The sequence below is a fragment of the Camelus ferus genome, chromosome 15, assembly GCF_009834535.1.
Source record: "Camelus ferus isolate YT-003-E chromosome 15, BCGSAC_Cfer_1.0, whole genome shotgun sequence".
NCBI lineage: Eukaryota > Metazoa > Chordata > Mammalia > Artiodactyla > Camelidae > Camelus > Camelus ferus.
In genome coordinates, this window is record NC_045710.1 from 51,965,568 (window position 1) to 51,992,173 (window position 26,606).

The 26,606-nt window shown below is 47.4% G+C and overlaps 1 protein-coding gene across 25 annotated transcripts in view; it reads left to right on the top strand.

Annotated features, from left to right (window-relative positions):
• The window catches only part of DYSF (dysferlin), a 201,759-nt gene that overhangs the window by 141,339 nt on the left and 33,814 nt on the right, over positions 1 to 26,606 (top strand). For 14 of the 25 annotated variants that reach the window (XM_032497799.1, XM_032497803.1, XM_032497802.1 and 11 more), the window contains 5 exons: positions 1,656 to 1,757; positions 1,870 to 2,031; positions 3,069 to 3,234; positions 3,639 to 3,715; positions 10,035 to 10,097. In XM_032497799.1, coding sequence (XP_032353690.1) covers positions 1,656 to 1,757; positions 1,870 to 2,031; positions 3,069 to 3,234; positions 3,639 to 3,715; positions 10,035 to 10,097 — 570 coding nt within the window. The remainder of the gene's footprint in view (positions 1 to 1,655; positions 1,758 to 1,869; positions 2,032 to 3,068; positions 3,235 to 3,638; positions 3,716 to 10,034; positions 10,098 to 26,606) is intronic. The other 11 variants (XM_032497805.1, XM_032497810.1, XM_032497814.1 and 8 more) reach the window with 1 other exon arrangement.

Below are 26,606 nucleotides of genomic sequence, written 5' to 3' on the forward strand. Positions count from 1 at the left end.
TCCCCGACCTTCAGAGGGGGGTCTTGAGTCACAGAAGTTGAGTCATTTGCCCAAGATCAAACAGCTAGCAAGCCACAGGGTTAGAGCTAGAACCAGGGTCTGGTTTGATTCTAGAAATGAGCTTCTTGACACCGCAGGCCGTGGAAGCTCAGCATCATTAGTGTGTCCCTGGGCAGGGGTGGCAGCGGGGGCTGGTTGTGAAAGGACGAAGCGAGAGGAAGCTGGTGCACTTCAGTGCTCCAGCCGCTCTCACCACTTATGGCAGAGCCTCTACAGGAGGCTGCACCATCCTTTAAGAAGGAACCCAGAGCAAGTGACTTGGAGAATGAATGAATCCAGTGATTCCAGTGTTTATGAATGCGATTCCATGAGGCAAGCTCCGTAAAGCGTCCAGCACAGTCCTCTTTACAGTTAACATTTCCTGAGTGTCAGGGCTGCCCATGCATGGATGTGCAGGTTGTGCACTGCATAAGCACACTGGGCCTAAGGGGGTGCAATTTCCAGTGCAGATACCGTATATTCATACTTATTCTAACAATTTTCCAGTAGGTGGCAGTAAAATGTCTTCTGATAAACTAGTAACAAGATGATTTTCTGACATGGAAGTAAAGAGTTTTAAGAAAGGGACATCTTTCTCTGATTGTCACAAAGGTGCCACGTGGGCTAGTTGTGCTATTGAGAGTTTACATGAACAGGACACTCTTCTCAATATTGTATTAACTTTTCAAGCTTCACGTCAATCTTTAGAGGTTGATAATTTTTAATAACCATTTTACAGTTGTAATAAAGAAGTGAAATAATTTAAAAGTCAGTAAATGGTAGAGTCAGGATTCATACCCAGAGCCCGTGTTCTAACCACTGTTAGGCGTGGTAGTGGTCTAATCCGTGATACTACCTGCCTCCTCTGCCCCGCCTGCTGCGCCATGTATTTCTTTGAGATTCTTGCCCAAGCCTTTTGGCCAGTCCGTAGTAGGCAGCATTGACACTTGCCACCCTCATTTCTGGTCTGTGCTATGAAGGAGCCTCCCCAGTGCACACTTTGGTGCCTGTGGATGGTGGGCATTTGTATCCCCTTCTTCTATTTGTAAATACCCCCTCTGGCTCACGGTGCAAGCGTTCTGTCCTCATGGGAGACAGGTGGGAGAGGTGGGAGTTCGGGGCGGGCAGGGGTCTGTGGGTGCGAGGGGGTGGAGACAGAACATCTGGGTGGGCGGTAAGTTGGGAGGGTCTGAACCAGGAGGCAGGAGAGCCAGGCTAGCAGGAGGGCACGCGGTCCTCTCTGGGATGGAGAGGGGTGAAGTGGACGTGTCACGCTGGTCTGGGCAGTGCCTGTCTGTGCACGTGTGTGTGTGTGTGTGTGTGTGTGTGTGTGTGTGTATGTCAGGGACGGGGACACTGTGAACAGCTCAGGGAAGAGGGTGACCCAGGGCTCATTTGAAACAGAGTCACCTGAATCCTGAGCCAGGATGCTTGAATTACTATCCTGGAGAAGATGGTGCTTGGAGAACTGACTTAGCTCTCTCATTTCTGCCTGCCCACTCCTGTGTCCTCGTCTTTCTGTTTCTGTGTCTGCACCCATGTCCTTCTTTCTGTCCCATCTGTCCATTTTTCTCGTCTTTCTGCCTTGGCCTTGCTCCCGCCTTTGTCTCCTGTAGTCGGAGGACACAGACCTGCCCTACCCGCCACCCCAGAGGGAGGCCAACATCTACATGGTCCCCCAGAACATCAAGCCGGTTCTCCAGCGAACTGCCATCGAGGTGAGCCCGGCTCCGCGGGGGCTGGGGGGCAGCCTGGCCCTTCCCCTTCCTGGCCCAGCCTTTCCTGGGGGCTGGGGCCTTTCTAGACGCTCTCCTCACTCCACGTCCCCAGATCCTGGCATGGGGCCTTCGGAACATGAAGAGTTACCAGATGGCCAGTGTGTCCTCCCCCAGCCTGGTGGTGGAGTGCGGGGGCCAGACGGTGCAGTCCTGTGTCATCAAGAATCTCCGGAAGAACCCCAACTTCGACACCTGCACCCTCTTCATGGAAGTGGTGAGTGTGGCCTTGCTGCTGTCCCCTTCCAGAGCCCTGGTGGGTGGAATTTCCTCGCGGCCCCGGGCAGGCTGGGGGGGGGCAGCTCCCCGTGGGATTCTGGGTAGGGCACAACATGGCTCCCACCTCCCCTGAGAACGGGGAGGGAACCCTCAGTCTCTCCTCACTGGAGGAGCTGAAGCCTGGGAGCAGCTCAAGTGGGACCAGCTTGCCCCCTCCTCCCCAGACCCCAAGTCTGCAGATGTCCCCAGGACCCATCCGGGCAGGCCTTGGGCCCCCCCGGTGCTCCCCTCAGGGGCCTGCCAGGGCTCAGACCTCCTGGGGTTCCTCCAGAACCTTCCGGGACCTGGTCCTCCCTCAGCCTGGGCCCCCACAGAGGGGCTCCCCCCTCAGGCCCCAGCCCTCTCCAGCTCCCTGGGCTGCCTGGGCCTAGTGGCCAGAGGAAGGCAAGCCTGAGGAAAGGAAAATGGTTTGCGAGATGAAAGTGTTGTAGAAATTCCAGGCCCAGTGGCTGTCAACAGGAGCCTCCTCTTGGCTGAGCCAAAGCCGCCACCGAAGGAGAGCATATAAATTATTTCAAGTTGTGTTCAAAGTGCTTTTGGGGTTGGGGGGGGAGAAGAATCTGGGTCTGTAAGCCAACTCTTGAGTATCCACTTGGGGGGGACTGTCTGCGAGAAACGGTGAGACCTGGGCCAACTTCTCCCTTCTTCCGCTCCCCAGCCAGGGAGAGTTCGGGGAAAGTAGCCTTGTTCTAACTTCGGGCTGAGCTGGCCTGTGTTGGGAAGATAAAGCTGTGGGGGAAAGTCAGGCTCCGCACACAGCATTCAAGAGGCTGACAGAAAGGTGTGCGGCTCCTGCGGCAGCGGCCAGCTCCCGGGCCCGGCCAGCCACTGCTGTGGATTTACGGTTGCTGGGGGCTATGTGTGGGTTTTGAGCCGTTTTCTGGCCCTGTGAAGAAGGGCCCCCCTCCCTCTGAGGCCTCCCAGAGAGGGAAGGGTTCAGGCCGCAGCCCAGAGCCTCTCTCCCCTTCCACCCAGATGCTGCCCAGGGAGGAGCTGTACTGCCCTCCGATCGTGGTCAAGGTCATTGATAACCGCCAGTTTGGCCGCCGGCCTGTGGTGGGCCAGTGTACCATCCGCTCCCTGGAGAGCTTCCTGTGTGACCCTTACTCAGAGGAGAGTCCGTCCCCACAGGGTGGCCAAGGTAGGGGAGGGGCTGTTGATGGGGAGGGCCGAGCAGAGGGGCTGGGCGGGCGCACTTCCCAGCTGAGGCGGGTCCCCAAGCCCTCCTCTTACTGGTACCTGAGTGAGAAATGGCTTCTGCCCAGCTGAGCGGGAGGGAGGGTGGGGATCTTCTGGCCCTCAGGGCATCGCCCGGCCCTGGGCATCCCCACCAGGGGAGGTGGTGTGGGGAGGGCTGAGGGAGAGGGAGCTGCAGGGATCAGTGCGAAGAGGGGAGGAGGAGAGAGACCTGGGGAGCCCAGAACATGGAGGAAGACGAAGACCCAGAGTGAGATGTGTGGGAGACCGAGGGCCGAGTCTTGTGGCTCAGGAGGGGCGAGCCCCCTGAAGGAGCCCCCCTGAGGCCTGGGCACTGCCCCCCTGCAGATGACGTGAGCTTACTCAGTCCTGGGGAAGACGTGCTCATTGACGTGGATGACAAGGAGCCCCTCATCCCCATTCAGGTAGGATGGGTCCCTGTGGTGAGGCGCCGGCTCCCGCCAAGAGCTGGCATGATGGCCCTCTCTCCGCCGCCCTCCCCCGCCTTCCTCATCACGCAGCCTCCATAAGATGTCTCCCTCTGCAGCCTGGTGGCTGGACACCTTCCAGATGGAAGGACCCAGATAGGAGCTTTTAATCTGGTTGGGAGTGGGGTGAGGCGTGGGAGGGAGGCTGTGTGTCACCTTCTGGGCAAGATCCAATCATTTCTCCCAAAGCATCTGAGAAAAATGGCCCCTCTACCCTGAGGGCCATGTTGAGAGCTGTCCCCTGAAGACCACCCAGGAAATCAGGGTGAGGGGAGCAAATGGGAGAGAGGGAGGATGGAGAGGGGGTGATGGGTGGTCTCTGGGGTGCCCCAGCCCCATCGCCTCATCCCAGCTATGACCTTCTTCGGCTGTAGATTCGTATATGGATTTGTGCTCAGTAGCACTTTGGAGGCAGCTTGAGGGAGGGGTCTGTGTTCAAGCCAGTAGTCCCTCTCGCTCCATTTCCTCCACCTGCAGGGAAGGAAGAGGGGAGGAGAGGGGTCTTACTGCGAGGGTGTCCAACCCTGCTGGCAGGTAGAAGGCCATCCTTTGCCATGTGCTCTGCAACAGGGCGAGCTGGTGGCCAGACGCCAAGGCCAAACAGCATGGCAGGAGGTCTGGGGCATCTCTTACTGAGGGGGAGCACTCTCCCCGTCTTGGACCCTGGGGTGACTGGGAGTCCTGTACGGTTGAGACCACCAGTCCTTCCTGCAGTGGAGGTGGAGAAAGGTCTCCTGTGAGCACCAGCTCTGAGCAGCTCTGTTTTACGTTGTCACTCTCTGTTCCAGGTTGTCACCCTCCTCTTGGCTTTGCTTGATTCTGGCCACACCCCTGGCACCTGGGACTCCCAGAGCTTCTGGGCAGAGCCTCCCAGCCTACATAGACAGCATTTGTGTCCTCAGGCCCACAGCCTGTTCACTGGGGAAGGGCTGGTAGTTTGGAATTTTTCTTTAAACCATCAATCAAATAGCAGCCTTGAGAGCAAGAGAACAAACTTGGGTGCTGGTTAGGCTCGGGATCCTCAAAGCTGTCCCCGAGATGTGCTCACGGGGGCTTCCCTCTGACATTTAGGGCTGATTTCTGCTTTTGCCTCACATGCTCATATCTTTCACCTTTCTGTCACTTCCAAGGGACCAACTCTGGTGTTCCGTCCTAGATCATATTGCCGCTGAGACAGGCAGTCTTGCTTTATAGTTTCATTGGTGCTGAGAGTCCTCAGAAGTCCCCAGCTCTCCATTTCTCCCACCTCCATGGCTCTCCAGGGCCCTGCCCCATTGTCCTTTCTACTGGGGACACCTTCTGGCTGGTTCCAGGTCATTCTTTAAGACTCAACTTACAACACTGTGTCTGAAGCTTCTGTGGTTTTTCTGTATGATGTTTAAACTTTCACTTTCAACTGCACAGAATAAATGAAAATGAAAAAGCAGACAAACAAAAAGACTCAACCTAAGCATGGTCACCTCTTTCCAGGGTTCTGTTTTGGCTCCTCCCCTTCTTCTGCAAGCCCTGTCTCTGTCTTGGTCACTGCGCTTGCCTTCAGTCCTGCTGGCTCTGTAACTGTCAGCGTCTTTCCTAGACTAGACTCAGGGCAGGGAGTGGGGTCCCTTCCTCTTTGTGTCCTCAATGACCAGCACAGGGCCTGGCTTAGAGGAGGCATTTGAAGTCTGCCTGAGTGGATGGGTGGGTGGGTAGACAGATGGACAGATGGATGAATGGGTCTAAGGAGGAGCGTCTCTTGACTGGGGAAACCCATATGGAAATTTTGGATTCAGCTACACCCAAGTCCAATGCCTTCTGGCCTGGGAGGGTGTTTGGAGCTGAAGGAGGTAGATAATTCTCCCCGAACTCCAGGCGCCCAGTGCTCCGCTCCCGCCCCTTGGTGGGCCGTCTGAGTCTGTGCAGGGAAGCGCAGTTTGCCCAGCAGGATTTCTGTTCTGTGTGTGCCGCCCTCAAAATGTCTACAGACTCAGATGGGGAGGGACTGTTTTGGGTCCTGCTGGCTATGAGCACAGCCAGAGGCAGACGGTGAGGAGGCCCAGTCTGGACGTCCTCCCGGCGTTGACATGAGTGAACCAGGGCTGGGGTCCGAGCCAGAGCAGGGTCTGCGGTCTTCGTGGGAGCACACGACCACTCTGGCTAGAGCCGCTGGCCACGCAGAGGATGGGGAGCTGGGGTCGGGGCTCATGGGGACATGCCCACATGGGGAGGGCCTCCTCCTGGGAGCCCCAGGGCCCCCCGGGCCTCAGAGGTGGGCAGGGAGAGGAGGAAGTGAGGTCCGCCTGCTCTGTTGGAGGAGGCTTGGACCCTGCCCTCGCCGACCTCTCTGTCTGATGGAGGAGATGTAACCCTGTTCTCAAGGAGCCCTGCCTGAGGTCTCCAGGCAGACCAGTCCTGGTCTCCAGGAAGCCCTGCCTGATGGGGTCAGATGGGGGCTTTGGGGAGAAGCGATTTTGTATTGTGCCCTTCTCTGAGGTCACTGATCTGAGTGGGCTGGCCCAGGGAACCTTTCACTCGCCTCCTCTCTGCTGCACACCCCCTGTGCAGGGCTTAGGAGGACAAGGCATCCCAGGGCCGATCCAGGAGGCCATGGGTTCCCGTTCCAGTGGTTTTCCAGATAGTTCTGGCTGGGCTCTTGTCCCCTCACCCAGTGCAGATAGGACTGAGGGCCCTGACCTGTGGGGACGGGAGGGACAAGAAGTGCGGCAGAATTTGGATTTTGCTGGCTTCTGTTGTGCGACCCGTGTCTCTAGGCTGCCTGTTTCAATCCCACCGCGATGTGGACCCTGCTGGCTGCTGTGTTCACCAGCTCTGGCCGTGGACTCAGCGGCGGGCTCCTCGTCAGCTCCACGTGCTCTCTGACCAGATCCGGCTTCTGTCTTGGTGTCTTCTGCCTCCTTGCTCAGTTGCCCCTTCTCTGCTGATGAGCATTCTCTCCATCGTCCCCCCAGTGCCTGGGATGAGCTGTCACACATTACAAAATGTCACCCCAGACTTTCCTGTGGCTCAGTTCCCCGGGCTGACACCCATGGCCAAGCGTTTCTCTGGTGTCCAGAAACGTTTTGATGTCTGTCAAGAGTGGCCAGTTCTAGATGTGGTCCAAAGGGGACGTACGAGGCAGATCTGTCCGCGGTGGGCCCCCATCTCTGTGGGTGAGGAGGGTCCCGTGTGGTGGGGCCTCCTGGACTGTCCCCCATGGTGCGGGCAGGTGGCCGGGAGGGATAAGCTTGGGTGTGGTAACCCCACAGTGCGCTCTTGGTCTGCGTGGCTGTCCTCTGTGTGGGTTTTAAAGCCGTAGCCTGGAGGTGGGGGTAGTGTGAGTGTGTGTGCGTGTGGTGTGTGCATGTGTGTGTGCATGAGAGGTGGGGAGGCCGGGAGCAGAAGCGTGTGCGGACTCAGTGGTGCTGCCGCAAGGATCCTGGCCGTGACTTCTAAGTTTCTGAGGGCAGGCCTGGGGGGGTCCTCGGAGGGAGGGCACAGAGCTGTTTCATTCCATCTTGTGCTCTGCTTTAAATAAAGGACATAACCATTTCCCCCTGATTATAAATACATGTTCATATTATACAGTTTGGAAAATTAAGAAAAATAATGAACATTTGTTCATTGCCTCCAACCAAGAACACCATCTGAATGCACTGCCACCAGCATGTCCTCCTCTGTCCTCCCCCACCCCCCACCCTGGGCTTCTCTCTCTGTCTCTGAGTCTGAATCAGACTCCACTTCTCTCTTTAAAACAAAATTGGAGTCTTTGTTTACTAATCTGCTTTTTCATTAAGCTAATGCTCAGTGTTCTGATGGTGAAGATGGGAAGAGACACAGTGTAGGGACATGTCCAGAGTGTGCCCCCTGCCATTTCCTAGAGGGTCTTGGGGCTCAAAGCAGAGGTGGTGCCCCTGTGCACTCCACACATCACCCACCTTCAGGCCCCGAGATGCCCCTGGAGCCACCAGTCAAGGGTGACTCTTGCCTCTCACTCTAAGAGACCTCCTTGGGCAGGGGTCTCCTCTTTAAGTCTGCAGAGAGGGAGAAACCCTGGGGGTGGGGAATATGTGTGTGTTGAGGAGGGATGGAGGGGAGGACACCTCTCAGGAAGTTTCCACTCTGGCTGGCAGAGAGGAGAAGTATGTCATAGACCCGAATGAGATGATCAGAGTGATGGCAAAGCGGTGAGATGCTTTATTATCAAGGACACCAGGAGCGTGGACTCTGGGCCTTGTGTGGTCAGTGTGGGCTCAGGGACCAGGAAAGCTTCTCCGAGGGGGCTGGGGGAGCGGGGTGAGAACAGCAGAGGGGAGAGGAGGGACTTCCTGGTAGGCAGAGGAGCTAGCTGGGGCACCGGCTTGGAGGTGGGAGAGGTGTGTGTGTGTGTGTGTGTGTGTGTGTGGAGGGCCTGGGAGGCTATGGGGTAAATGCAGGCTGGTGTGGAGGAGGCATCAGCAGGCTTGCTCCCCACACCTGTGGGGTGGGGTGGGATGCTGGGGCCGGCGGCTCCCCGGGGCCCGTCTTGGGCTAATTTTGAGCTGCCCGCTCCGGTTTTAGTCTCTGGGACGCCGTGAAGGTGGGAACGTGCTCCCAGAACTGGAGCGGCAAATTATGCCCTAATCCCAAAGGGGAACATGTAATTTCGGAAGCCGGACCAGACCTTTGGAGCACTATGTTTAGCTTTATTTTTTCTCCCTCTTGCTCTGGTGAACTGCCGGTTTCCCTCTCACCTTTCTAAAAACAAACTGTATTAAAAATAACAATAAGGCTTCTGTGAGGTTCAGGATGAGAGCAGGAGGGGCAGAGCCGCTGCCTGGCTGGGCCGGTCTCGGGGCAGCTGGGGGTTTCACTCGGAGTTCATCTCGTCTGTTCCAGGGGTCGCACCACACCCTCCAACACGTGACCAGCCCCCCAGAACCACCCAGCAGCCTGGCTGCGTGCCCACCAGCCATTCTGCCCCCCTGCCTGTGCTTCTGGCTCCGAACAGCCGTGAGGGCTAGTTTAGGGGAGGCTAGGGTCCCTCTCAGTGATGCTCCTCTCTCAGAGCAGGGGTGATCTGTGAGTTCTCAGACTTCACCTACCTCCCCTCCGGGTCCCAGCAGGCTTCATCCTCCACGTGTTTCCCTGGGTTCTGCCTGACCCCCAGGTGAGTGTGTCTCCCAGCATCTTCCTCTGAGGAAGGGAGGACACTTGGCACTTGGCCTCCTGGGGAGTCTCCCAGAGTCCCCCTGCTCCAGCTCAAAGGAGGGGAGGGTCTCAACTGGGAGCTCTGGGTCCCAGCTGGTCTCCTCAGCCCTGCAGCCACACCCCCTGCACCTGCCTTCCTGGACCGTCTGCTCTCTCTTGAACAGGCAGTGCTTGTTGTTTCCTCTAGCCTCCACACTCGCTGTCTCCTCTGCCCAGAAGGCATCTGCTGGCCCCATCCACCCAGACCGTACTCGTCCACCCAGAGTCCCACCACCTTCTCTGGGACTGTTGTAGTGGCCTCTGAAAAAGTCACCCTTCCTCCAGTCCTGACCCTCCTCCCAAGCCCTCCTGGGTCCTGCAGCCCAGGGATTCATCCTATGAAGTGTAGCAGAAGATTGCAGGCAAGGTTCTGATGCCAAAAAAGAATGCAGCAAGTTTTCTGTAGTATAGGGGTGGCGTGTCTGTGAGACTCTTAAAGCCCCCCTGGTTTGGGGAAAGCCATAGGATTCCCTGGTTTTTGTCCTCGAGGACAGAAGACTCAGAAACCTGCACTGGCTTAGGAATGGTGCCCAAGCAAGTGCTGGTGTGGCTCAGTTGTTAGAAGAAACCACCCGGGGTCGGGGAGCTTGGAGTGTGTCTGAGGTGGGGAAATCTGAAAGGCAAGGAGGACATATGAGAGTGGCGTGGAGTCAGCGGTGCCAAGGGCAGTGAGAAAGCGGGCAAGAGACGGGCCCTGGCTGAGCCCCGTCCGTGTGCCTGGTCCTAGGCGTGCACGGCCCTCTTCTCATCCATACTCACTGTGGTGCTGGGACAACCCAGGGCTCTGCGCCCATTCTCCAGATGGGGATGCTGAGTCAGAGAGGTCAGGGGGCTTGCCTGAGATCATGTAGCTGCTAAAGCACTGGGGCCAGGATTTGGAGCCACGCTTGTGCAACTCCAAAGCTCACGTCCTTCCCGCAACTTTTGCAGTCTCCCTGGAGAGAGAGCAGAGAGGGGCCTGGCTGGAGAGCTCTGCTTCCTCGGGGCCGTCCAGTCTGCCCAGAAGTGGTTTTCTCTGAATCCATTGCTAACCAGCGTGTTTAATTTGTAGCTTGCAGATGGTCTGTCGGGCTCGGCCCCCACTAACATGGCGTCTTCTCCATCCAGTCCTCATGTATGTATGGTTTACCTATTTGTGGGCACCTTGATTTCCCTGGGGGGCTGAGGGGAGGGAACAGAGGAGGTGGGAGTGGGAAGGGAAGAACGGCATTTTCTGAGCCCTGACAGAAAACAGCTACCTGCCATTTGCAGTGATGGAGGGGTGGGGAGAAAGCTAAGTGAAGATTCTCAGAAACGGGCATCCCTGAATTATCTCTTGGTGCATCGTGCGATTCACCTTCATCCTGTTTACCTTCACGAGGGCTGGCGGTTTGGTTGGGGTTACATGGGCCAGTGGAAACAGGGAAGTTCAGATCCTGACTGCCAGGACACGGGAAACAAGAAGCCTCTGTGGGCAAAGGCAGACTGACTTTCTCTGCCCCTCCCAGAGGCAGGAAGGGTGTGTGACTGAGGCCCGAGGACTCCTAGCTGTCCCCAGCCGGTTCTGAGAGGCCTGCCAGGGCCCGCCGTCCACTCCTGCGGCTCCCAGAAGAGCTACTTCTGTCCTCCTGGGCTGATTTCCTTGGTGTTATCTTTATGGGTCCTGGGTCCTTCCAGGAAGATGAGTTTGGTGTCAAGCCTTCACCGTGCACCCATGAAGTCCCACGCTGAGGGGCCAAAGGGAGCCTCAGACCTGTAGCGGGACCTAAGAGATAGGACCTGCCAAAAGTTAAATTCCATTCACTTGCCAAGAGGAGGCATTGCTGCATTGGGCATCTTATGGCTTCCAAGAGGAGGCAATCTATATTTTAAATGTTTTCTGATTTATCCGTTGTAGAAAATACAGAAAACACAAACAAATGTAAGGCAGAAAGTTAAAACCACCTGTGTCACTTACTACCAGCTGGAGATAAGCACTGTTAAGATTTTGATGTGCCTACGTTTTTAGGTCTCTTGTGCGCATATCTCTTGTGCACACTTTTTTTTTTTTTACAAAATTGGAATCATATTATACTTAAAAAAATCTGCATTATCTTTTACTTAAAAATATATTGTGAATGTTTTTCCATATCTTTATATTCTTTAAAAAAATGGCCACATGTCATTCCACAGTATGGACATCCAGAAGTTTTAACTCTTCTCCTATCGCTGGGCATTTAATTTCTTAATTTCCATTATTGTCTTATTTTGTGTCCCTTAGAGGAGTCATTTTTAGTTTACAGAGTCTAGCCCCTTTCTTGTTAAGTTTATTCCTGGGCATTTTATAGGCTTTGTTACTATCTAAATGGAATATCTTCTTTTCTTACGACTTTGTCTAACTGATTATTGCTAGAATATAGAAAAACCATATTTTTGTGTATTTACTTTGAAACAGACTCTTCATTAAGGGCCTTTATTAGTTCTGACAGTTGTTCTTTGATTCAGTTGAGTTTTCCAGGTAGAGAAGATTGTTTTCTTCAAACAATAATAAATATGTCACCTTCTTTCTAATAGTTACACCTCAGTCCTTTTTCCAGAATAGCATTTGATAATGAAAATGCTAGTGAGCAAACTTATTTAGTTATTGATTCTGAGAAGGTCTTGGTGGGTGGGGGTTATAGCTCGGTGGTAGAGCATGTGTTTGGCAGGCATGAGGCTCTGGGTTAAATCTCCAGTACCTCCATTAAAAATTTTAAAAAAAGTCTGTCATTTTTCCACTAATTTTGATGATTGATAGTTTCAGATAGATAGTCTTGACTTTGTCAAGTTGTGTTCTGTATTATTAGTTTATTAATAGCTTACAAATTAGGTATGGGAATTTAATATTATCCAGTGCTATTTGGCATTTATCAGAATGATCATTTTGTTTTCCATTGCCCTGATAACATATGTGTAAGTGTCCTGCATTCCTGGGGTAAACCCAAATCAGTCAGTTGGTCGTGGGATGATAGTTTACTACAACTTATATCCTCTTATGCTATCAATCAAGATAGGTAGTTGGTCGGCTAATTGAAGAAGTTGGGTAGGTGGGGAGGTATAGCTCAATTGGTAGAGTGCTTGCTTAGCATGCAGAAGGTCCTGGGTTCAACCCCCAGGACCTCCATTACAAAAATAAATAAACCTAATCACCTCCTCCATAAAGACAAACAAAAAATTCCAGGAAAATTGGTTAAATAGAGACTCATGAAAAGTCTAATATACATACCATAAACATTTTCTTTTTAACCATATCTGTGTATCTTCATTGGACAATCATTTGACACGTGCCAAGGCCTCTTTGAATTTGGATCTGCTGTTTGAGTGGCAAATTGTCCTTCTGTTATAAACCACATCCCAAATGTGTTATCTACAATTTCTCCTTTAAGTTGATTAAAGTTTGATGAGGTCTTAATGGTAGCTGCAGAATAATCTGAATGTGGAGTTCTTGTAATGTTTACGATTCCCATGCACCATTTTTTGGGTTACTTCACTCATATTGACTTTCATCATTAAAAAAACAATAGCATTAAATTCATTTTCATAGATAAAATGCCCCTTCATAAATATTTTTATAATATTTACTTATTGATCTAATTACCATATTAGTACAAGTAGCATAAACAGATTTGGGAACAAATCATTAATTCTTGGTAAACATACAGCTCATCTGCTGGGAGCTGCAGTGGACAGATTAGATTTGCTGTGGGTATTCATCTGGCTCTGGATTGTTAGCAGAGAGAAGGGATAGTGTTAGTTAATCCTGATTAAGGGGAAGTTTGTAAGGAGAACTTCTAGTATATATTATGAGTTAGATTTGTCATTACTTATTTAGGATTTTTGCAGCTCTGTTAAAAAGTATTACCTTTAGGTTATCTTGGTTAGATTTTGATATCATGGTTATAATAGTTTCATAAAACAGTTTTTGAGGTTTACTCTCATTTTCTGTGATGTTAAACAGTTTCTAATGGCATGAGAATGATTGTTTCTTAAAGGTTTGAAAGTGCATGAGAGCCATTCTTTATAAATTTGAATTATGCAAGTTGGAAATTACATGATATAAACTTTTTAATAGTCTTACTTTAGGTATAAAATGTGTAATAATGTGAATCAAGCTAAACTTAAAGAAAGGATTAACAATCATGTGATTTAAAAGGTGGTGGCCAAATGAATTGTATTTATGGTTTAGCTGGTAAACAGGATACCCGTCATCTTTTCTTGAAGATAGTATTATATTATGTGATTTTGAATTATAGAAGGTCTTCAGGAATTTATATCTTACACAATTGTAGAAGATGTATCTGCTCTGCTCTTATTTGTAAGACTGGGTCCAGCACCTTTTAAAAAAAAAATCTATTGTGATGGTTGTGACAACCACCAACTTTATTATTTTTTTAACTCCTTTATTATGGTCTGATTCCTGTACAGTAAACTACACATATTTCAGGTATACAATTTGATAAATTTTGATAGACGTATACCCCAATGAAACCGCCACCACAATCAAGATAGCTAACATTTTCGTCACTCTCCAAGAAGTGCAAGTTTCGAATTCCCAAATTGTCCCTTCCCACCCTCTTTACTCCCTGGTAACCATAAGTTTGTTCTCTATGTCTGTGAGTTGGTTTCTGTTTTATAGATAAGTTCATTTGTGTCCTTTTTTTTAGATTGTACATAGGAGTGGTATCATATGGTATTTTTCTTTCTCTTTCTGACTTACTTCACTTAAAATGACAATCTCCAGGTCAATCCATGTTGCTGCAAATGGCATTATTTTATTCTTTTTTTATGGCTGAGTAGTATTCCATTGTGTATATATGTGTGTGTGTGTGTGTATTTACCACATTTTCTTTATCCAGTCATCTGTTGATGGATATTTGGGTTGTTTCCATGTCTTGGCTGTTGTAAATAGTGCTGCTGTGAACATTGGGGTACATGTGTCCTTTTGAATTATATTTTCCTCCAGATATATGCCCATCAGCACCTTTTTGGGGAGGGGATTCTCTGATCACTTTCTACTTCTTTAGTCAATTTGGTGCCTTAGATGTCTTCAGAGATTGCTTATTACAGTTGTATGGATTGATACAAATTACTACAATGAAAGAAAACACTTCTGTATCTGTTCTAGTTTTTATCCTCATTCCTAATTTTGTAATTTATGTTATTTCTCTGTTGTTTTTTTACTTTATTAGACTTAGTATATCACCTATTTTATGGTTGTTTTTCATCCAAAGAACCAGCTCTTCCAGTTTTTGATTCTTCTGTATATTCTGTATACTTTTAATCTCTTTGTCTTTTTTATTATTTCTTTTTCTTGTCTTACTGCACTGGCGAGGGCCTCCAGTTTAATAGTCTATGTAACTGATAACAGGGCGTATTCTTATCTGCTCTAATTTAAAATGGAATATTTTCAACTTTCTTTCATATGTCATGTTTCTTTGTGTTGCACTTGGGCTAATTTCTGAAGATACATCTTCTAGTTCATTAAGTCTTAATTTGTTTCTAATGGCTATTTAACTCCGTCTATTGAGTTTCCAGTCCTATTACATTTTTATCTAGAAAAGTTTGTTTTTTTCCACATCTGCTAATTTTTTGAAAGTCTCTTGCTCCTTTGTTTTTAATGCCTTTTAATTTTTCAAAACAGTTTCTTTTTTCTTAAAGTCCAGTTTTTGATAACTCTGCTTTCTATTGCCCGAACGGCTCTGACCTGCAGTTGGTGTCTCTGACAGACTCTTGCTCATGGTGCCTTGTTACTTCTGTGTTTCACCATTTTCGATTGTGAACTCATGTTTCTTGGAACTTAGTCTGAGAGTCCTTTGAGGCCTGGATGAAAGTCACATTCTTTCAGAGAGGACATGTGTTTACTTTTACCAGCTGCCTGGAAACACTACACACCCAGATTCACTTAAAACTAAATGTTTGGCATGGGCTTTTTGGGCTCCACATTTAGTTTGCATTTTGGCTCCTTATTTCACTGGATTTTTGTGTTTTCATTTGCCCCCAAGGACCTTCTTTACATTCCCATCAGCTCAGTCATGCATTTAAAAATGATTTAAAGGTATCTTATTTGTTAATTTAGGTGTTCTTTCTTGGAGGGTTTCTCTGGTCCTTCAGTGTGTCATTTTGCTAGAAATCAATGTCTCTGTTATCATTTTCAACTTGACAGTCATGTTGTCTTCATGTAGCTTCTATTCCTGCAGGACCACATGCTTGAACTTCTTGTTTGTCGGATGCTCTTGAGACATCCTATAAATTGGTCATTTGTCTTCTGTTCTTCACTCAACTCTTTAACAGAACACTTGTCTTAGTTCTCGTATTGTTTCCTTTCTTTTGAACCTTAATTTTTTCTTTCTGTCCTCACAGAGGGAAGTCTTTGCTTATCAAGCACTGGGAGCTCAGATGGCTCTACCATTAGTGCATGGGCTTCCTTCTAATCTCAAATTCAGATGATACGTAGAAGGAAACAGTTTAAGGTTGCTATACTTTTACCTTGCCAGTTAGGAATCCAGCGGAACGGGAGAAGTAAGGAGGAAAACGGGATCAGAGGCTTTTCTACTGGGCTGAAGAGTTGGTTTTCTGCATTTGTTGTGGCAGCCAGGTGGTAGCTGGCCAGGTCAGAGCCACAGTTCTTGCCTATGGATGGACTCCTACATAGGAGATTCTTAAATAAAGGAGAGCAAACTCTTCCCCAGCAGGGAAACACCAGGCAGAGGTGTTACCTTAGGGAAGTATCTAGAGTCTTGGCTGGGTGGATCCTCAGCCTTGTGAGTTCAGACACCTGATGGGTCAACTTTCTTAGGGCTAGATGCATATTATTCAAGTTTCTAAACCAAGGTTGCCAGTTAGTGAGTTTATAGCAAGAAATACTTCTGCCTGGGGGATGTGACCTTGGATAGTGTTCCAGCCCATGGCCTCTCTATAGGCTTAGAAACTGGGAAACCAAATTGTGCTTGGAGATGAGTGAAGAGTCAGAATGAGGAGAGACAGTTCTGTGATTTGAATTTGAGTGGCAGCTGTCCAAGATGGATTGATACATCCATCTCCAAAGGTAGGGACACATTTAGTCCCCAAGTCTGGGACCCTCTCCCGATGATGCTGATATAAATGACTGTGAACAGTCAACTTTAACTTCTCTTCTCCTATATTTCCAGGACTGATCAGTTCTTTTTCTTCACTGACATAGTCTTTTTCTAGATGTATTAGTACAGTCTACCCACTTATGGTTACGGCTCAGTGTAGAAGCCACCCTTCCCCTTTGAGGTGATTTTGCCTCTCCTTTCTCTGAACCCCTCTGCACTGATGTCATGGTCTAATCCTCCGAGAGCAGCCCTATTTCCCTTAATTCCAACTTTTGCAGAGCTGGGGCTGGGGAACGCTTCATTGCAGCTCATGGGTACTGACAACAATTTATCCAAAGACTTTGAAGCAAAGGTTTTCTTAGCAAAGGAATCAATTACAGGGTGTGGCTCCCAAGCGAGGAAGCATTTCCAGAAGGCATCCAAGGCAGTTTGTCTCGGTGCGTGCAACGTGCTTGCACCTCTGAACTCGAGAGTTTGAGGGGGGAGTATTTTAGCTTTAATAACATTAGTGGTTTTTACCTGGACTTTTGTATATATCGGATGCACTAATTAGGGAGGTACTTACCTTCTCTTTAAAGTAGGTTTCCTAAGGACACGTATTTGGCACTATCGCTGTAGCAAGAATTACTGTATGTGCTTGACACTGTACTTCTTTAAAAATATCTTCTGTTCAGATGTGTTGCCAGCGCAGCCTGGCCTCCCCCCCACTCCCATTAGTTCTGATTAGGGAGGTTTGATGCCTGTCACTGTGTGTAATCTGGACCTTCCTTTGTGAGTCATTTTCTCAGAGCAAATACAAATCGCCCATCAAATGACAAGTGAAGGCACAGGGGAGGCAAGGGGCGGGAAATCAGAGCCGAAATCTGTTAGCTATTTGGAGTAATTGGTTATTTGCTGTGTTTGCTGGTTGGGAAGCTGAGCACATACTTTACGGTCTCTCCTGTTACGGGGGCTGGAGTCACCCACCGATATTGGATCCTCGTTGCCGGAGCCCTTGGCTCCGGGCGCCTTTTCCCTGCTTGGCATTCCTGTGGTCACCTCGGGGGGTGCGCGCACTGCAGGGGGGACAGCCCAGGGTGAGACTTGTCTGGCGAACTCCAGGGCCTCATCAGGGAGGGAGAGGCCCCAGCCCCCTCCCGCCAGCCCTCCCTGCCTCCACCCTGTCTCTCCTCTTCCCAAGAGGTCTTTCCCTTGGTCCGTGAGGGACTTGTTTTCCTATCCAGAGAGAAAAGCTGCATCTCTCCCCAGAGGGAAATTCTCAGCTTTCCTTGGAAATCTCCAGGACAGGAAGTTCTCTCTGAGGTCAAATTTAATGCCTTCCTACCCCCGTTGGTCCTGTCACCGTCCGTGTCCCCTCCTGCTCCCCAGCCTGGGTCAAAACAGTGCTTGGAACTTGGTCCAGTGTCCACTGCTGAGTACAAGTCCCCCTGAGGATGCGCAGTGGAGCTCATTAACCTACACAGTGACTTTAGCACCTCTCTGACAGTCGCTGAGGCATGGGAAGCCAGCCTGAATTAGCAGCAAGTTCAAAATACAGGATATTTGAAAAGTAATATGATTTGTGTATGCAAATGCACACAAGAACTAGAAAGTAGGTTGACTTTGGCACATAGTAGGCTCCCCCAAAATACTTTTAAAATTGAATTTAAGATACCTAAGATTAGTGTCTGTAGTTTGATGAATGCTTCGGCAGTCCTGGGAAGGCCTTCAAAAATAGTTTTTCTCTTAAGTAAATTGTTGGCACTCTTGTTAAGCAAAAACTGTCTACATAAGCAGAATGAAGGTAAGGCAAGCTTTTGCCCAGGCCCTACTGGAATCATCACAAATTCTGAATTAGTGATGTCTCATTGCTTTCTTCATAGGTTTGAAGACTCTGATGGAATCTTCTTTCATTCACCCTACTAGATAGATTCCATTTGTCTGTGCTCTCTGCGTGGGTTATGTGGTCATGCTGTCCTCGGAGGACCAAGTCATGGGTCCACAGATATACCTTAGACTCCCGAGTTTGCAAAGAGATTCCCCACAGGTCCTCCGCCTCACTTGGGTCCTCCACCTGGAACAGGCTAATAGACAGGTTGTCAGGTCCTGACCCTTCTCCGCTCACCATCTGCTTGACTTTGCCAGATTTCAGGCACACTTATTCTCTGGAACCTTGTGGAAGCAATTCAGCCTTTTGGTTAAAGGTCTTCCTTTCCCTCCTGCCCCTGCTGGTCCAGCTTGAAGTCAGAGGAAGCAGAGTAATGATTCCCTTCGACAGACATGGAGGCAGAACTGCAGGGAGTGTCAACAAGAGGTTGAGAGCCCAGCGTTCCACTGGTGGAAATAATTAAGTGATTTTTGTTATGAGTGTGTAGAGTTCTGCTGAATCAACGTGGTAGCTGGCTGTGGGCATGTGTCTGTGTGGTTTTGGGGGGCGTGAGAGATTTAGTATGCATAGGATGAGGTAGGTTCAAAATCAGGGTGTTGAGTGTCTGGGGATTTGTCTGGTTTACGTGTAAGTGTGAGTACTTGTATGTTAGGTCTTTGTACTTGTGTTAATGTGTGCATGAGCAAATAGACTCAGTTTTAAAATCTCAGGACACCAATGAAAGAATTAGAGAATCATCATATCATGATTCCAGCTATGCAGATGCTAAGCTGGGGGGCAGCGGCACTGGGGGGTCACACTGATGATGCTGACAATATTAGCAAGGGCATTTCTCATGGTAATCTTTATAGGTCGCAGAATATCTTCGCAGACATCACCTTGAAGTCTACAATGATCCCAGTGTTGGGTTCTTCTATTGCTATCTTGATAATAATGATTTGAGCTAAGACAGAAATTACTTTTGACACGGTCTAGGATGTCTACCTCTGGGTTGACATTGGCAATGAAGTTCCGCTGGACTTCTTTTTCAGAGGTGGATGTAGAGTCCCATCAGGTGACCCCAGGGTTTAACATTGTAACCGTGGTGATAAATGAATTTGACCATGAACTTCTCTCTTTGATTCAAGTGATCATTCTGGGGAGAGAGCGCAAATGATACCCCCTGCCCCACCCCCAGCCCCCTAACTTTCTTCACTTCGCAGAAAGTCAGGCTTAGAATTATTACTGTCAGTTTTGCTGTCCATATTCATGAAATGTGTTAGGCCCACTGAACGAAAATGGGAGATTAAATGTTCTGAATGTGTCGTGCTGATTTGGGTCTTTGGCGGGATTAGTGTGCCCATTAGACTGGATCAAGCCTGGAGAAGCGTGTCTTTGTTACATGACTCTGGTTGCTCAGGAACTGAATGTTGGCTCTTAGCTGAAATCAGAGAGGCCGGCAGTCCGTGCCTTGATCAGACTTACTGCCTGGCTGGCTGAACCATGAGGGACCTTGAACCTTGGGCCTGGGGATATAAAGTTCTAATGGTCAGACTAAAGCCTGAGATGAGACTTCAGCAATCAAGGTTTTCGCATTTGTTTCTCCTCCTTGCCGTGTTCCAAGACTCGATGCTTAGCTATTGCAAAATGAGGTCAAAGCACACTTGGAATTAGAGACCATTTCCCTTTTGGAGCTTTGGATTATGGGAGTCCACTAACATCAGAGGGCTGATTGGCTTTGGCACATCTGGGTTAAGACATGGGAGGACTGTCCTGTTTCTGTGGGGCTCATTCCTACGGGTGTGCTAACTTATTCTTGGACTTCGTGTGGAAGGGAAGGCAGAAGTGGACATGAAATAACTCCGTCGAAGCCAGCTTGGTGAAGTAGCAGGAATGCTATTTTCAAGTCACATCCGTGAGTGTTGAAAATCTCACTTCATTTTTCTGTAATTCAACTGTATCTCTCTTTTGAGCTCACATTTTTCCTGATGGCAGAAAAACCCTGGTATTCTTCAACAGTTTAGATTTAAGCTTGAGTCCGTTTTGGGTTTTTCTTCCTTGTCCTCACCCCTGGGAGGCAGCTAAGTTCTGGGTTGGGCTTCTATAATGTCATGACCTCCACAGGGAGGGACCCCAGGTCACCAGTACGTGCAGCCTGGAGCGCGCTGGTTTCTGGGCACATAGACCAAACAGACAGTATCTCATTATCCCGGCCAGAAGACCCTTTCGGGTACCCTGGCTTGCTCTCTCTTGACTACCTTTCAAGCCCTTCTGGGGAGCATGGTACAACTCGACAGCTCTTTTATGACACCCTGGGGTCTACAGGAATTGAGGAGGACTCCCTCAGGCTCTGTCTCCCATGACACCCACGCAGCCATCTTCTGTCAAGGGCCACACGCCCTAGTTCCTCTGACGACTTCTAGATGGCTGCTGTTTGCCAGATCCCCACAGTTACCCCGGGGTCTCTTCCATGGAGACGCTGGAGCTAACCAGGGAAGGGGAGGACGTGGGGGCGCCTTATCGCAGGTCATCGCAAGTCCCTAGTTCGTGCTTCCTCTCCCCGCTCCACTTTCGTCTCCTCTGAACATAGTGGGAAAACTGGGTGGAAGAAAACATCCTCTTAAACTTGTTATTTTTTTTAGTTCTTATTTTTTATTTAAGTATAGTCAGTTTACAATGTTAGTTTCAGGTGTACAGCAAAGCGATTCAGTTATACACATATATACATACGTATATATATATGAATTCAGTTTCTTTTCCTTACAGCTCATTACAAGAAATTGAATGTAGTTCCCTGTGCTCTACCCTAGGTCCTTGTTGTTTATCTGCTTTGTCTATAGTAATGTGTATCTGTTAATCCCAAACTCTTAATCGATCCCTCCCCTACCTTTCCCCCCTGGTCACCACGGTTTGTTTTCTGTCTCCGTGAGTCCATTTCTGTTAATGGCACATTATCTGCCTTAGGAGGTTTAAAAGCCCAGGATCCCCTCTCTCCGCCCCCTGCTGTTTAGGCGTTCACCCATCCATCAGATATTTAGCGAACTCCAAACATGTGCCAGGCGGTGTTCTAAGTCCTGGGGGTGTAGTGTGAAGAAAGATAAAGATCTCTGCCCTCATGGGACATAATAAATGCCTAAATAAAATACATGGGCTGTGTGATGGTGATTATTGCTGAGGAGAAAAAGCAAGAAAGGGGGATGAGAGTTGTTGGGAGGGGGTCGTGATAAAATATGGTGAATAAGGAGGGTAAAACAGACCATATTTTGTCAAGACTTGAAGGGGGTGAAGAAGTGACCGATGATGGATTGATCTATAGGAGGAACAGAGTCCCTGCCAGGGGAACAGCGTGAGGGTGCTGGCCGTGTTCCAGCCAGCTGGATGGCTGCTGCCTACCAGATCCCCCAAGTTACGGAGGGTCTCTTCCGTGGATACGTTGGAGCTAGCCCGGTGGGGGAAGGCCATCACAGTGAGGAGGAAAGTGGAAAGCCATGAGATGAGGGAGGTGTGAGGGCCTGATCATGAGAGACTTTCACTTGTTGCTGTTGTAAGGGCTTTGGCCTTATTCTGAGTCAGTCGGTTAATCATTGGCGGGATCGGCACAGGCAGGCAACGCATTCCAACGTGTGTGGCTGTTGTGTTGAGAACAGGTCTCGGGGCAAGGGTGGAAGCAGGGAGGCCAGTTAGAAGATGGGTGCGATAATCCAGATGGTGGGGCCCGAGGTGGCAGTGACAGGGGACATGTGGTCGGGTTCTGAATGTGTGCTGAAGGCGGTGCCCACGGGATCTGCTGGTGGACGGAATGTGGGGCCTGAGGAAGAGGAGTCCAGAGGGACCACAAGGGTTTTGGCACCTGGACGGAAGGAGTTGCACTTACTTATAAGGGAGCAGGCAGGTGGGGGGTGATGAGGAAATGAATTCTAGGGATGGCTCATTGGAGAAGCTGATTCAATGTCTTGTCGGAGATGTTAAGTAGGCAGCTGGAGTTCAGAGGAGTCACACAGGCTGGGGAGAGTGCCACGTGGGGTTCATCGATGTATATGCTGTTTAAAGATATGAGCCCAGAGGGGCACCCTGAGGGAGTCAGAGTGGATGGAGGACAGAAGTGGTCTGAGCGCAGAGCCCTGGGGCTCTCAGAGGCTCAAAAAACAGGTGACCAGGAGGAATCAGCAAAGACTGAGAAGGCTGGCTGGTAGGATGGGAGGACCACTGCCGAGGAGGGGCTCTGTAAGGCAAGGGGAGATGTTTCAAAAACAGAGGAATGGCTGCTGGGGGAGGGTATAGCTCAAGTGATAGAAAGCATGCTTGGCATGCATGAGGTCCTGGGTTCAGTCCTGAGTACCTCCATTAAAATAAATAAACAGATAAGCTTAATTACCACCCCCCCAAAACAAAACAAATCAAAACCGAAAACAGAGGAGTGACTGCCTGCATCAAACAGTGCTACTGGTTGATTACTGAGGCTGTTGGTGACCTTGACAAGCATATTTTGGTGGAGCAGAGAGAATGGAAAGACAAGAATTAGTGGCAAGTGTAGATGCTTTTTTCTAGAAGTGGTGATTTCTTGGGGAAAGCTGAGTGTGGTAAGATTTAGGTCCTGTTTGCTGGCCAAGTGCTAGTTCTTTAAAAAAGATAGGTAACACTCATTTCCTTAGAATAAATACTTGCAAGCCTGCTTTTGTTCTTCTGTTAGAGGTTATAGGCTTGTATTTTATCATTTGTTCTTTTTTATTTTAATAGCTTTATTGAGATAATCCACATAAATGCGAGCCCCTGTTTAAAATGTACAATTCAGTGGCTTTTAGTATATTAACGTAGTTGTGCAATCATCACCCATAATCAATGTTAGAATATTTCATTATTCCAAAAAGAAATCCTGTCCCCCAAGGGCAGTTGTCAGCTCCCCACCACTAATTTACTTTTTGTCTTTATGGGTTTGCTTATTCTGGACATTTCATCTAAATGGAACTGTGTAATGTGTGGTCTTCTGTGATTCACTTCTCTTATTTAGCATAATGTTTTCAAGATTCATTGATGTTGTAGCATGTATGGGTTCACTATTTTTTTTCTTTTTAAAAAATATTTTTATTGAAGTATCGTCAGTTTACCACGTTGTGTCAGTTTCTGGTGTACAGCACAATACTTCTGTCATATAGGAACATACGTATATTCATTTTCACATTTTTTTCACCAGAATTTACTACAAGGTGCTCTACCACTTGAGCTATACCCTCCCCCTTCATTGCTTTTTATTATCAAATAATGCGCCATTGTGTAGGTATGTCACATATTTTTTTATCAGTTGATGGACATTTGGATTGTTTCTGCTATGAATAATGCTGCTGGGAACATTTATGTAACGGTTTTTGTGTGGACATGAATTTTAATTTCTCTTAGATACATAACAAGGAGTAGAATGGGTCATATGGTAACTCTCTGCTTAACATTTCGAGGAACCTTTTGAGACTGTCTTCCAAAGTGACTGCAACATTTTACATTTCCACCTGCAGTATTGGAGCGTTCGGATTTCTCCACATCTTCACCAACACTTGATTATTACCTGACTTTTTAATTGTCACTATCCTAGTGTTCTCTCGTAGTTTCGATTTGCATTTCCTTGATGGCTTATGATGCTGAGCGTCTTTTCATATGCTTGTTGGCCATTTGTGTATCTTCTTTGGAGGAATGCCTGTTTTAATCCATTGCTCATTTTTATTGAGTTATTTGTCTTCTTCTTATTGAATTGTGTGAATTCTCTATGTACTCTGGTTACAAATCCCTTACTGGGCACACATTAACAAATATTTCTGCCTGTTCTGTGAATTATCTTTTTTATTCTCTTGGTGGTGTGTTTTGAAGCATCCTTCTATTGTTCTTTTAAAAAAAATCTTTACTTTTTAAAATTATGTAAGGAATACTGTGTAGTGAAAAATTAGAAAACTTTGAGTGATACACAAAAATAAAAGGAACAAACAAAACATTTATAATTTTATTATTCAGAGGTCATTGCTGTGAACAGTGGAGGTTTGGTTGTTTAATTATAATGAAATCTTATTTAAACAAACCTGAAATCGTATTGTTCAATTTTTAACCTTTTGTAAATCTCATCAGTTGTGAATAACTTTTCATGTCAATAAATATATTTCTACACCGTAGTTTTTTTAGTTATTAATACAGTTTTAGTTTTTAACACCTTCATTGTGGTATGGTTCCTGTACAGTAAACTGCATTTATTTCAGAAGTACAACTTGAGGAATTTTGATAGATGTAGACACCAATGAAACCACTCCACAATCAAGAAAGCTAACATTTCCGTCACTCACCAAGAGGTGCAATTTTTGAATACTCAATTTATCTCTTCCCACCCCTTTCACCCCTGGTAACTATAAGTTTGTTCTCTATGTCTGTGAATCTGTTTCTGTTTTGTTGGTAAGTTCATTTGTGTCCTTTTTTTCAGATTCCACATATAAGCGATATCATATGGTGTTTTTCTTTCTCTTTCTGGCTTACTTCACTTAGAATGATGATCTCCAGATCCATCCATAGTTGCTGCAAATGGCATTATTTTATTCTTTTTTATGGCTGAGTAGTATTCCACTGTGTGTGCGTATATGTGTGTGTGTGTGTGTGTGCACCACATCCTCTTTATCCAGTCATCTGTTGATGGACATTTGGGTTGTTTCCATGTCCTGGCTATTGTAAACAGTGCTGCTGTGAACATTGGGGTACATGTGTCTTTTTGAATTGTATTTTTCTCCAGAAATATACCCAGGAGTCGGATTGCTGGATCATATTTATTTTTAGTATTTTAAGGAACCTCCATACTGTCCTCCATGGTGGCTGTACCAGTTTACATTCCCACCAACTGTGTAGGAGGGTACACCATAATTTTTTAATGTTGCACAACATTTAATCATATGGATGTGTAATTTACCCAAACTAATTCCTTATTGTCGGATGCTTAAGTTGTTTCCAATTTTTCACTGTTCTAAATGTAATTAAATCTTTGTGCACATCTATAAATACTTTCTTTGAATAGCTTTCTAGAATGAGAGTGATGAGTCAAAGTGTGTGCACATTTTTAAGGCTGTAGAAACATGCAGCCAGATTGCCTTCTGGAAAGAGTGTGGCCAGCCACGCTCCTGCTGGTGGTCGGTGAGACAGCCAGGTCCATCCACACGAAAGAAACAATACTATTATCAGTGACAGCAGTAAACACTTACATTGCACTTAACTGCTAAGCAGTGTTCTAAGCACTTTAGATATATGACTCCTTTATTCCTCACAATAATCCTATCAAATTGGTACTAGTATTTTTCCATTTTACAGATAAGATCATTGAGGCACAGAGAAGTTATGTATTGCTCAAAGTCCCACAGCTAGGAGTTTGCCAGGAGACCCTGCCAGTCTGGCTCCCAAGCCCTGGCTCTCAACACCCCTGATTTATTGCTTCTTTATATCCATATCACATGAAAATTATTGGCAGAGGCAGCCATATGTACAAACATCCAGAAGGAAGGAAGCCTGGTACTGTTAAGCACAATGCTGGCTGTTGCTTTAAGATGGTCTTTATAATGCTAGGAAAGGTTCCTTTTATTCTTAATTCATGAGAGTTTCATTTAGGAATAACTGAACAATTTAATCTTTCTCTCCTGCCCCCATTTTTGCCTGTTACAGATCAGGGGTTGGCGCACTTTTTCTTAAATGTCCAGAAACTAAATATTTTAGGTTTAGGGGACTCAGGTCTCTATCATAACTACTCAGCTCTGCTGTTGCATCTGAGAAGCAGCTACAGACAATATTTAAATTACAAAGCCACGTGGCTGGCCAAGGGGCCGGAGTTCACACATTTCTGTTACTGATGGCCACGTGGGTTTTCTCTCCTCGCTCACTGATACGGAGCCACTCCTGCATCATAATCTGGAATAGTCCAGCCTAACCTTGCTGGATTTACTGCTGCAACCTATTTGTTAGTAGTTTTTTTTAGGATCTTTACATCTCTCTTTAGGAATGGGGTGGATTCGTGTGTGTGTCCTGGTCAGACTTCACAAAACTTCATCTTTTTTCTACACTGTGGAATAAAGAGTGATTTATTCCCTGAAAGACTGGTAGAACTTGGCACCGAAGAAACCATCTTGGCCTAATGTCTTTTTTGGAGGTTGTTCTGTGAGATCTCTTCCACTTTTAGAAAGTAATCTCTTTGGATTTTCTATTACTTTTGCATCGAGTTTGGCCAGTTATATCTTTTTTTTTTTTTTTTTTTTTAGAAAATTGCCTACTTCATTTAGATTGTCCAAAGTTCTTCCACTGGTTTGGGTGTAGTAAATCTCTTAATCTTTCTATTCTCTCCGTAATATCTTTTTATTTGAGCTTTCTTGTTCCTAATGATGTACCTGCTTTTTAACATTCGATTTGGTAAGTGTGTATTTTGTTGGTCTTTCAAAAGTTTGCTCTGGGGTTTAATTATCAATTGTAAAAGTCTCCGTCATTCTGCTCGTCATTTTCAAATTTTGATCTTCCTATATCAGATTGATTTTCATTCTTTTCGTATAAAAGCAAGAACATTTAAGACTGAATTTTCGTTTGATTAGGGATTTGGCTATCAAATTTTAGGACCTAGCTTTCTCATTCTTGGTATTTTCTAAGGACCTGTGATTTTTAGTATTTTTTTCCTTTGACTCAGAAGGGTTTCAGGGAATGTCTTTAC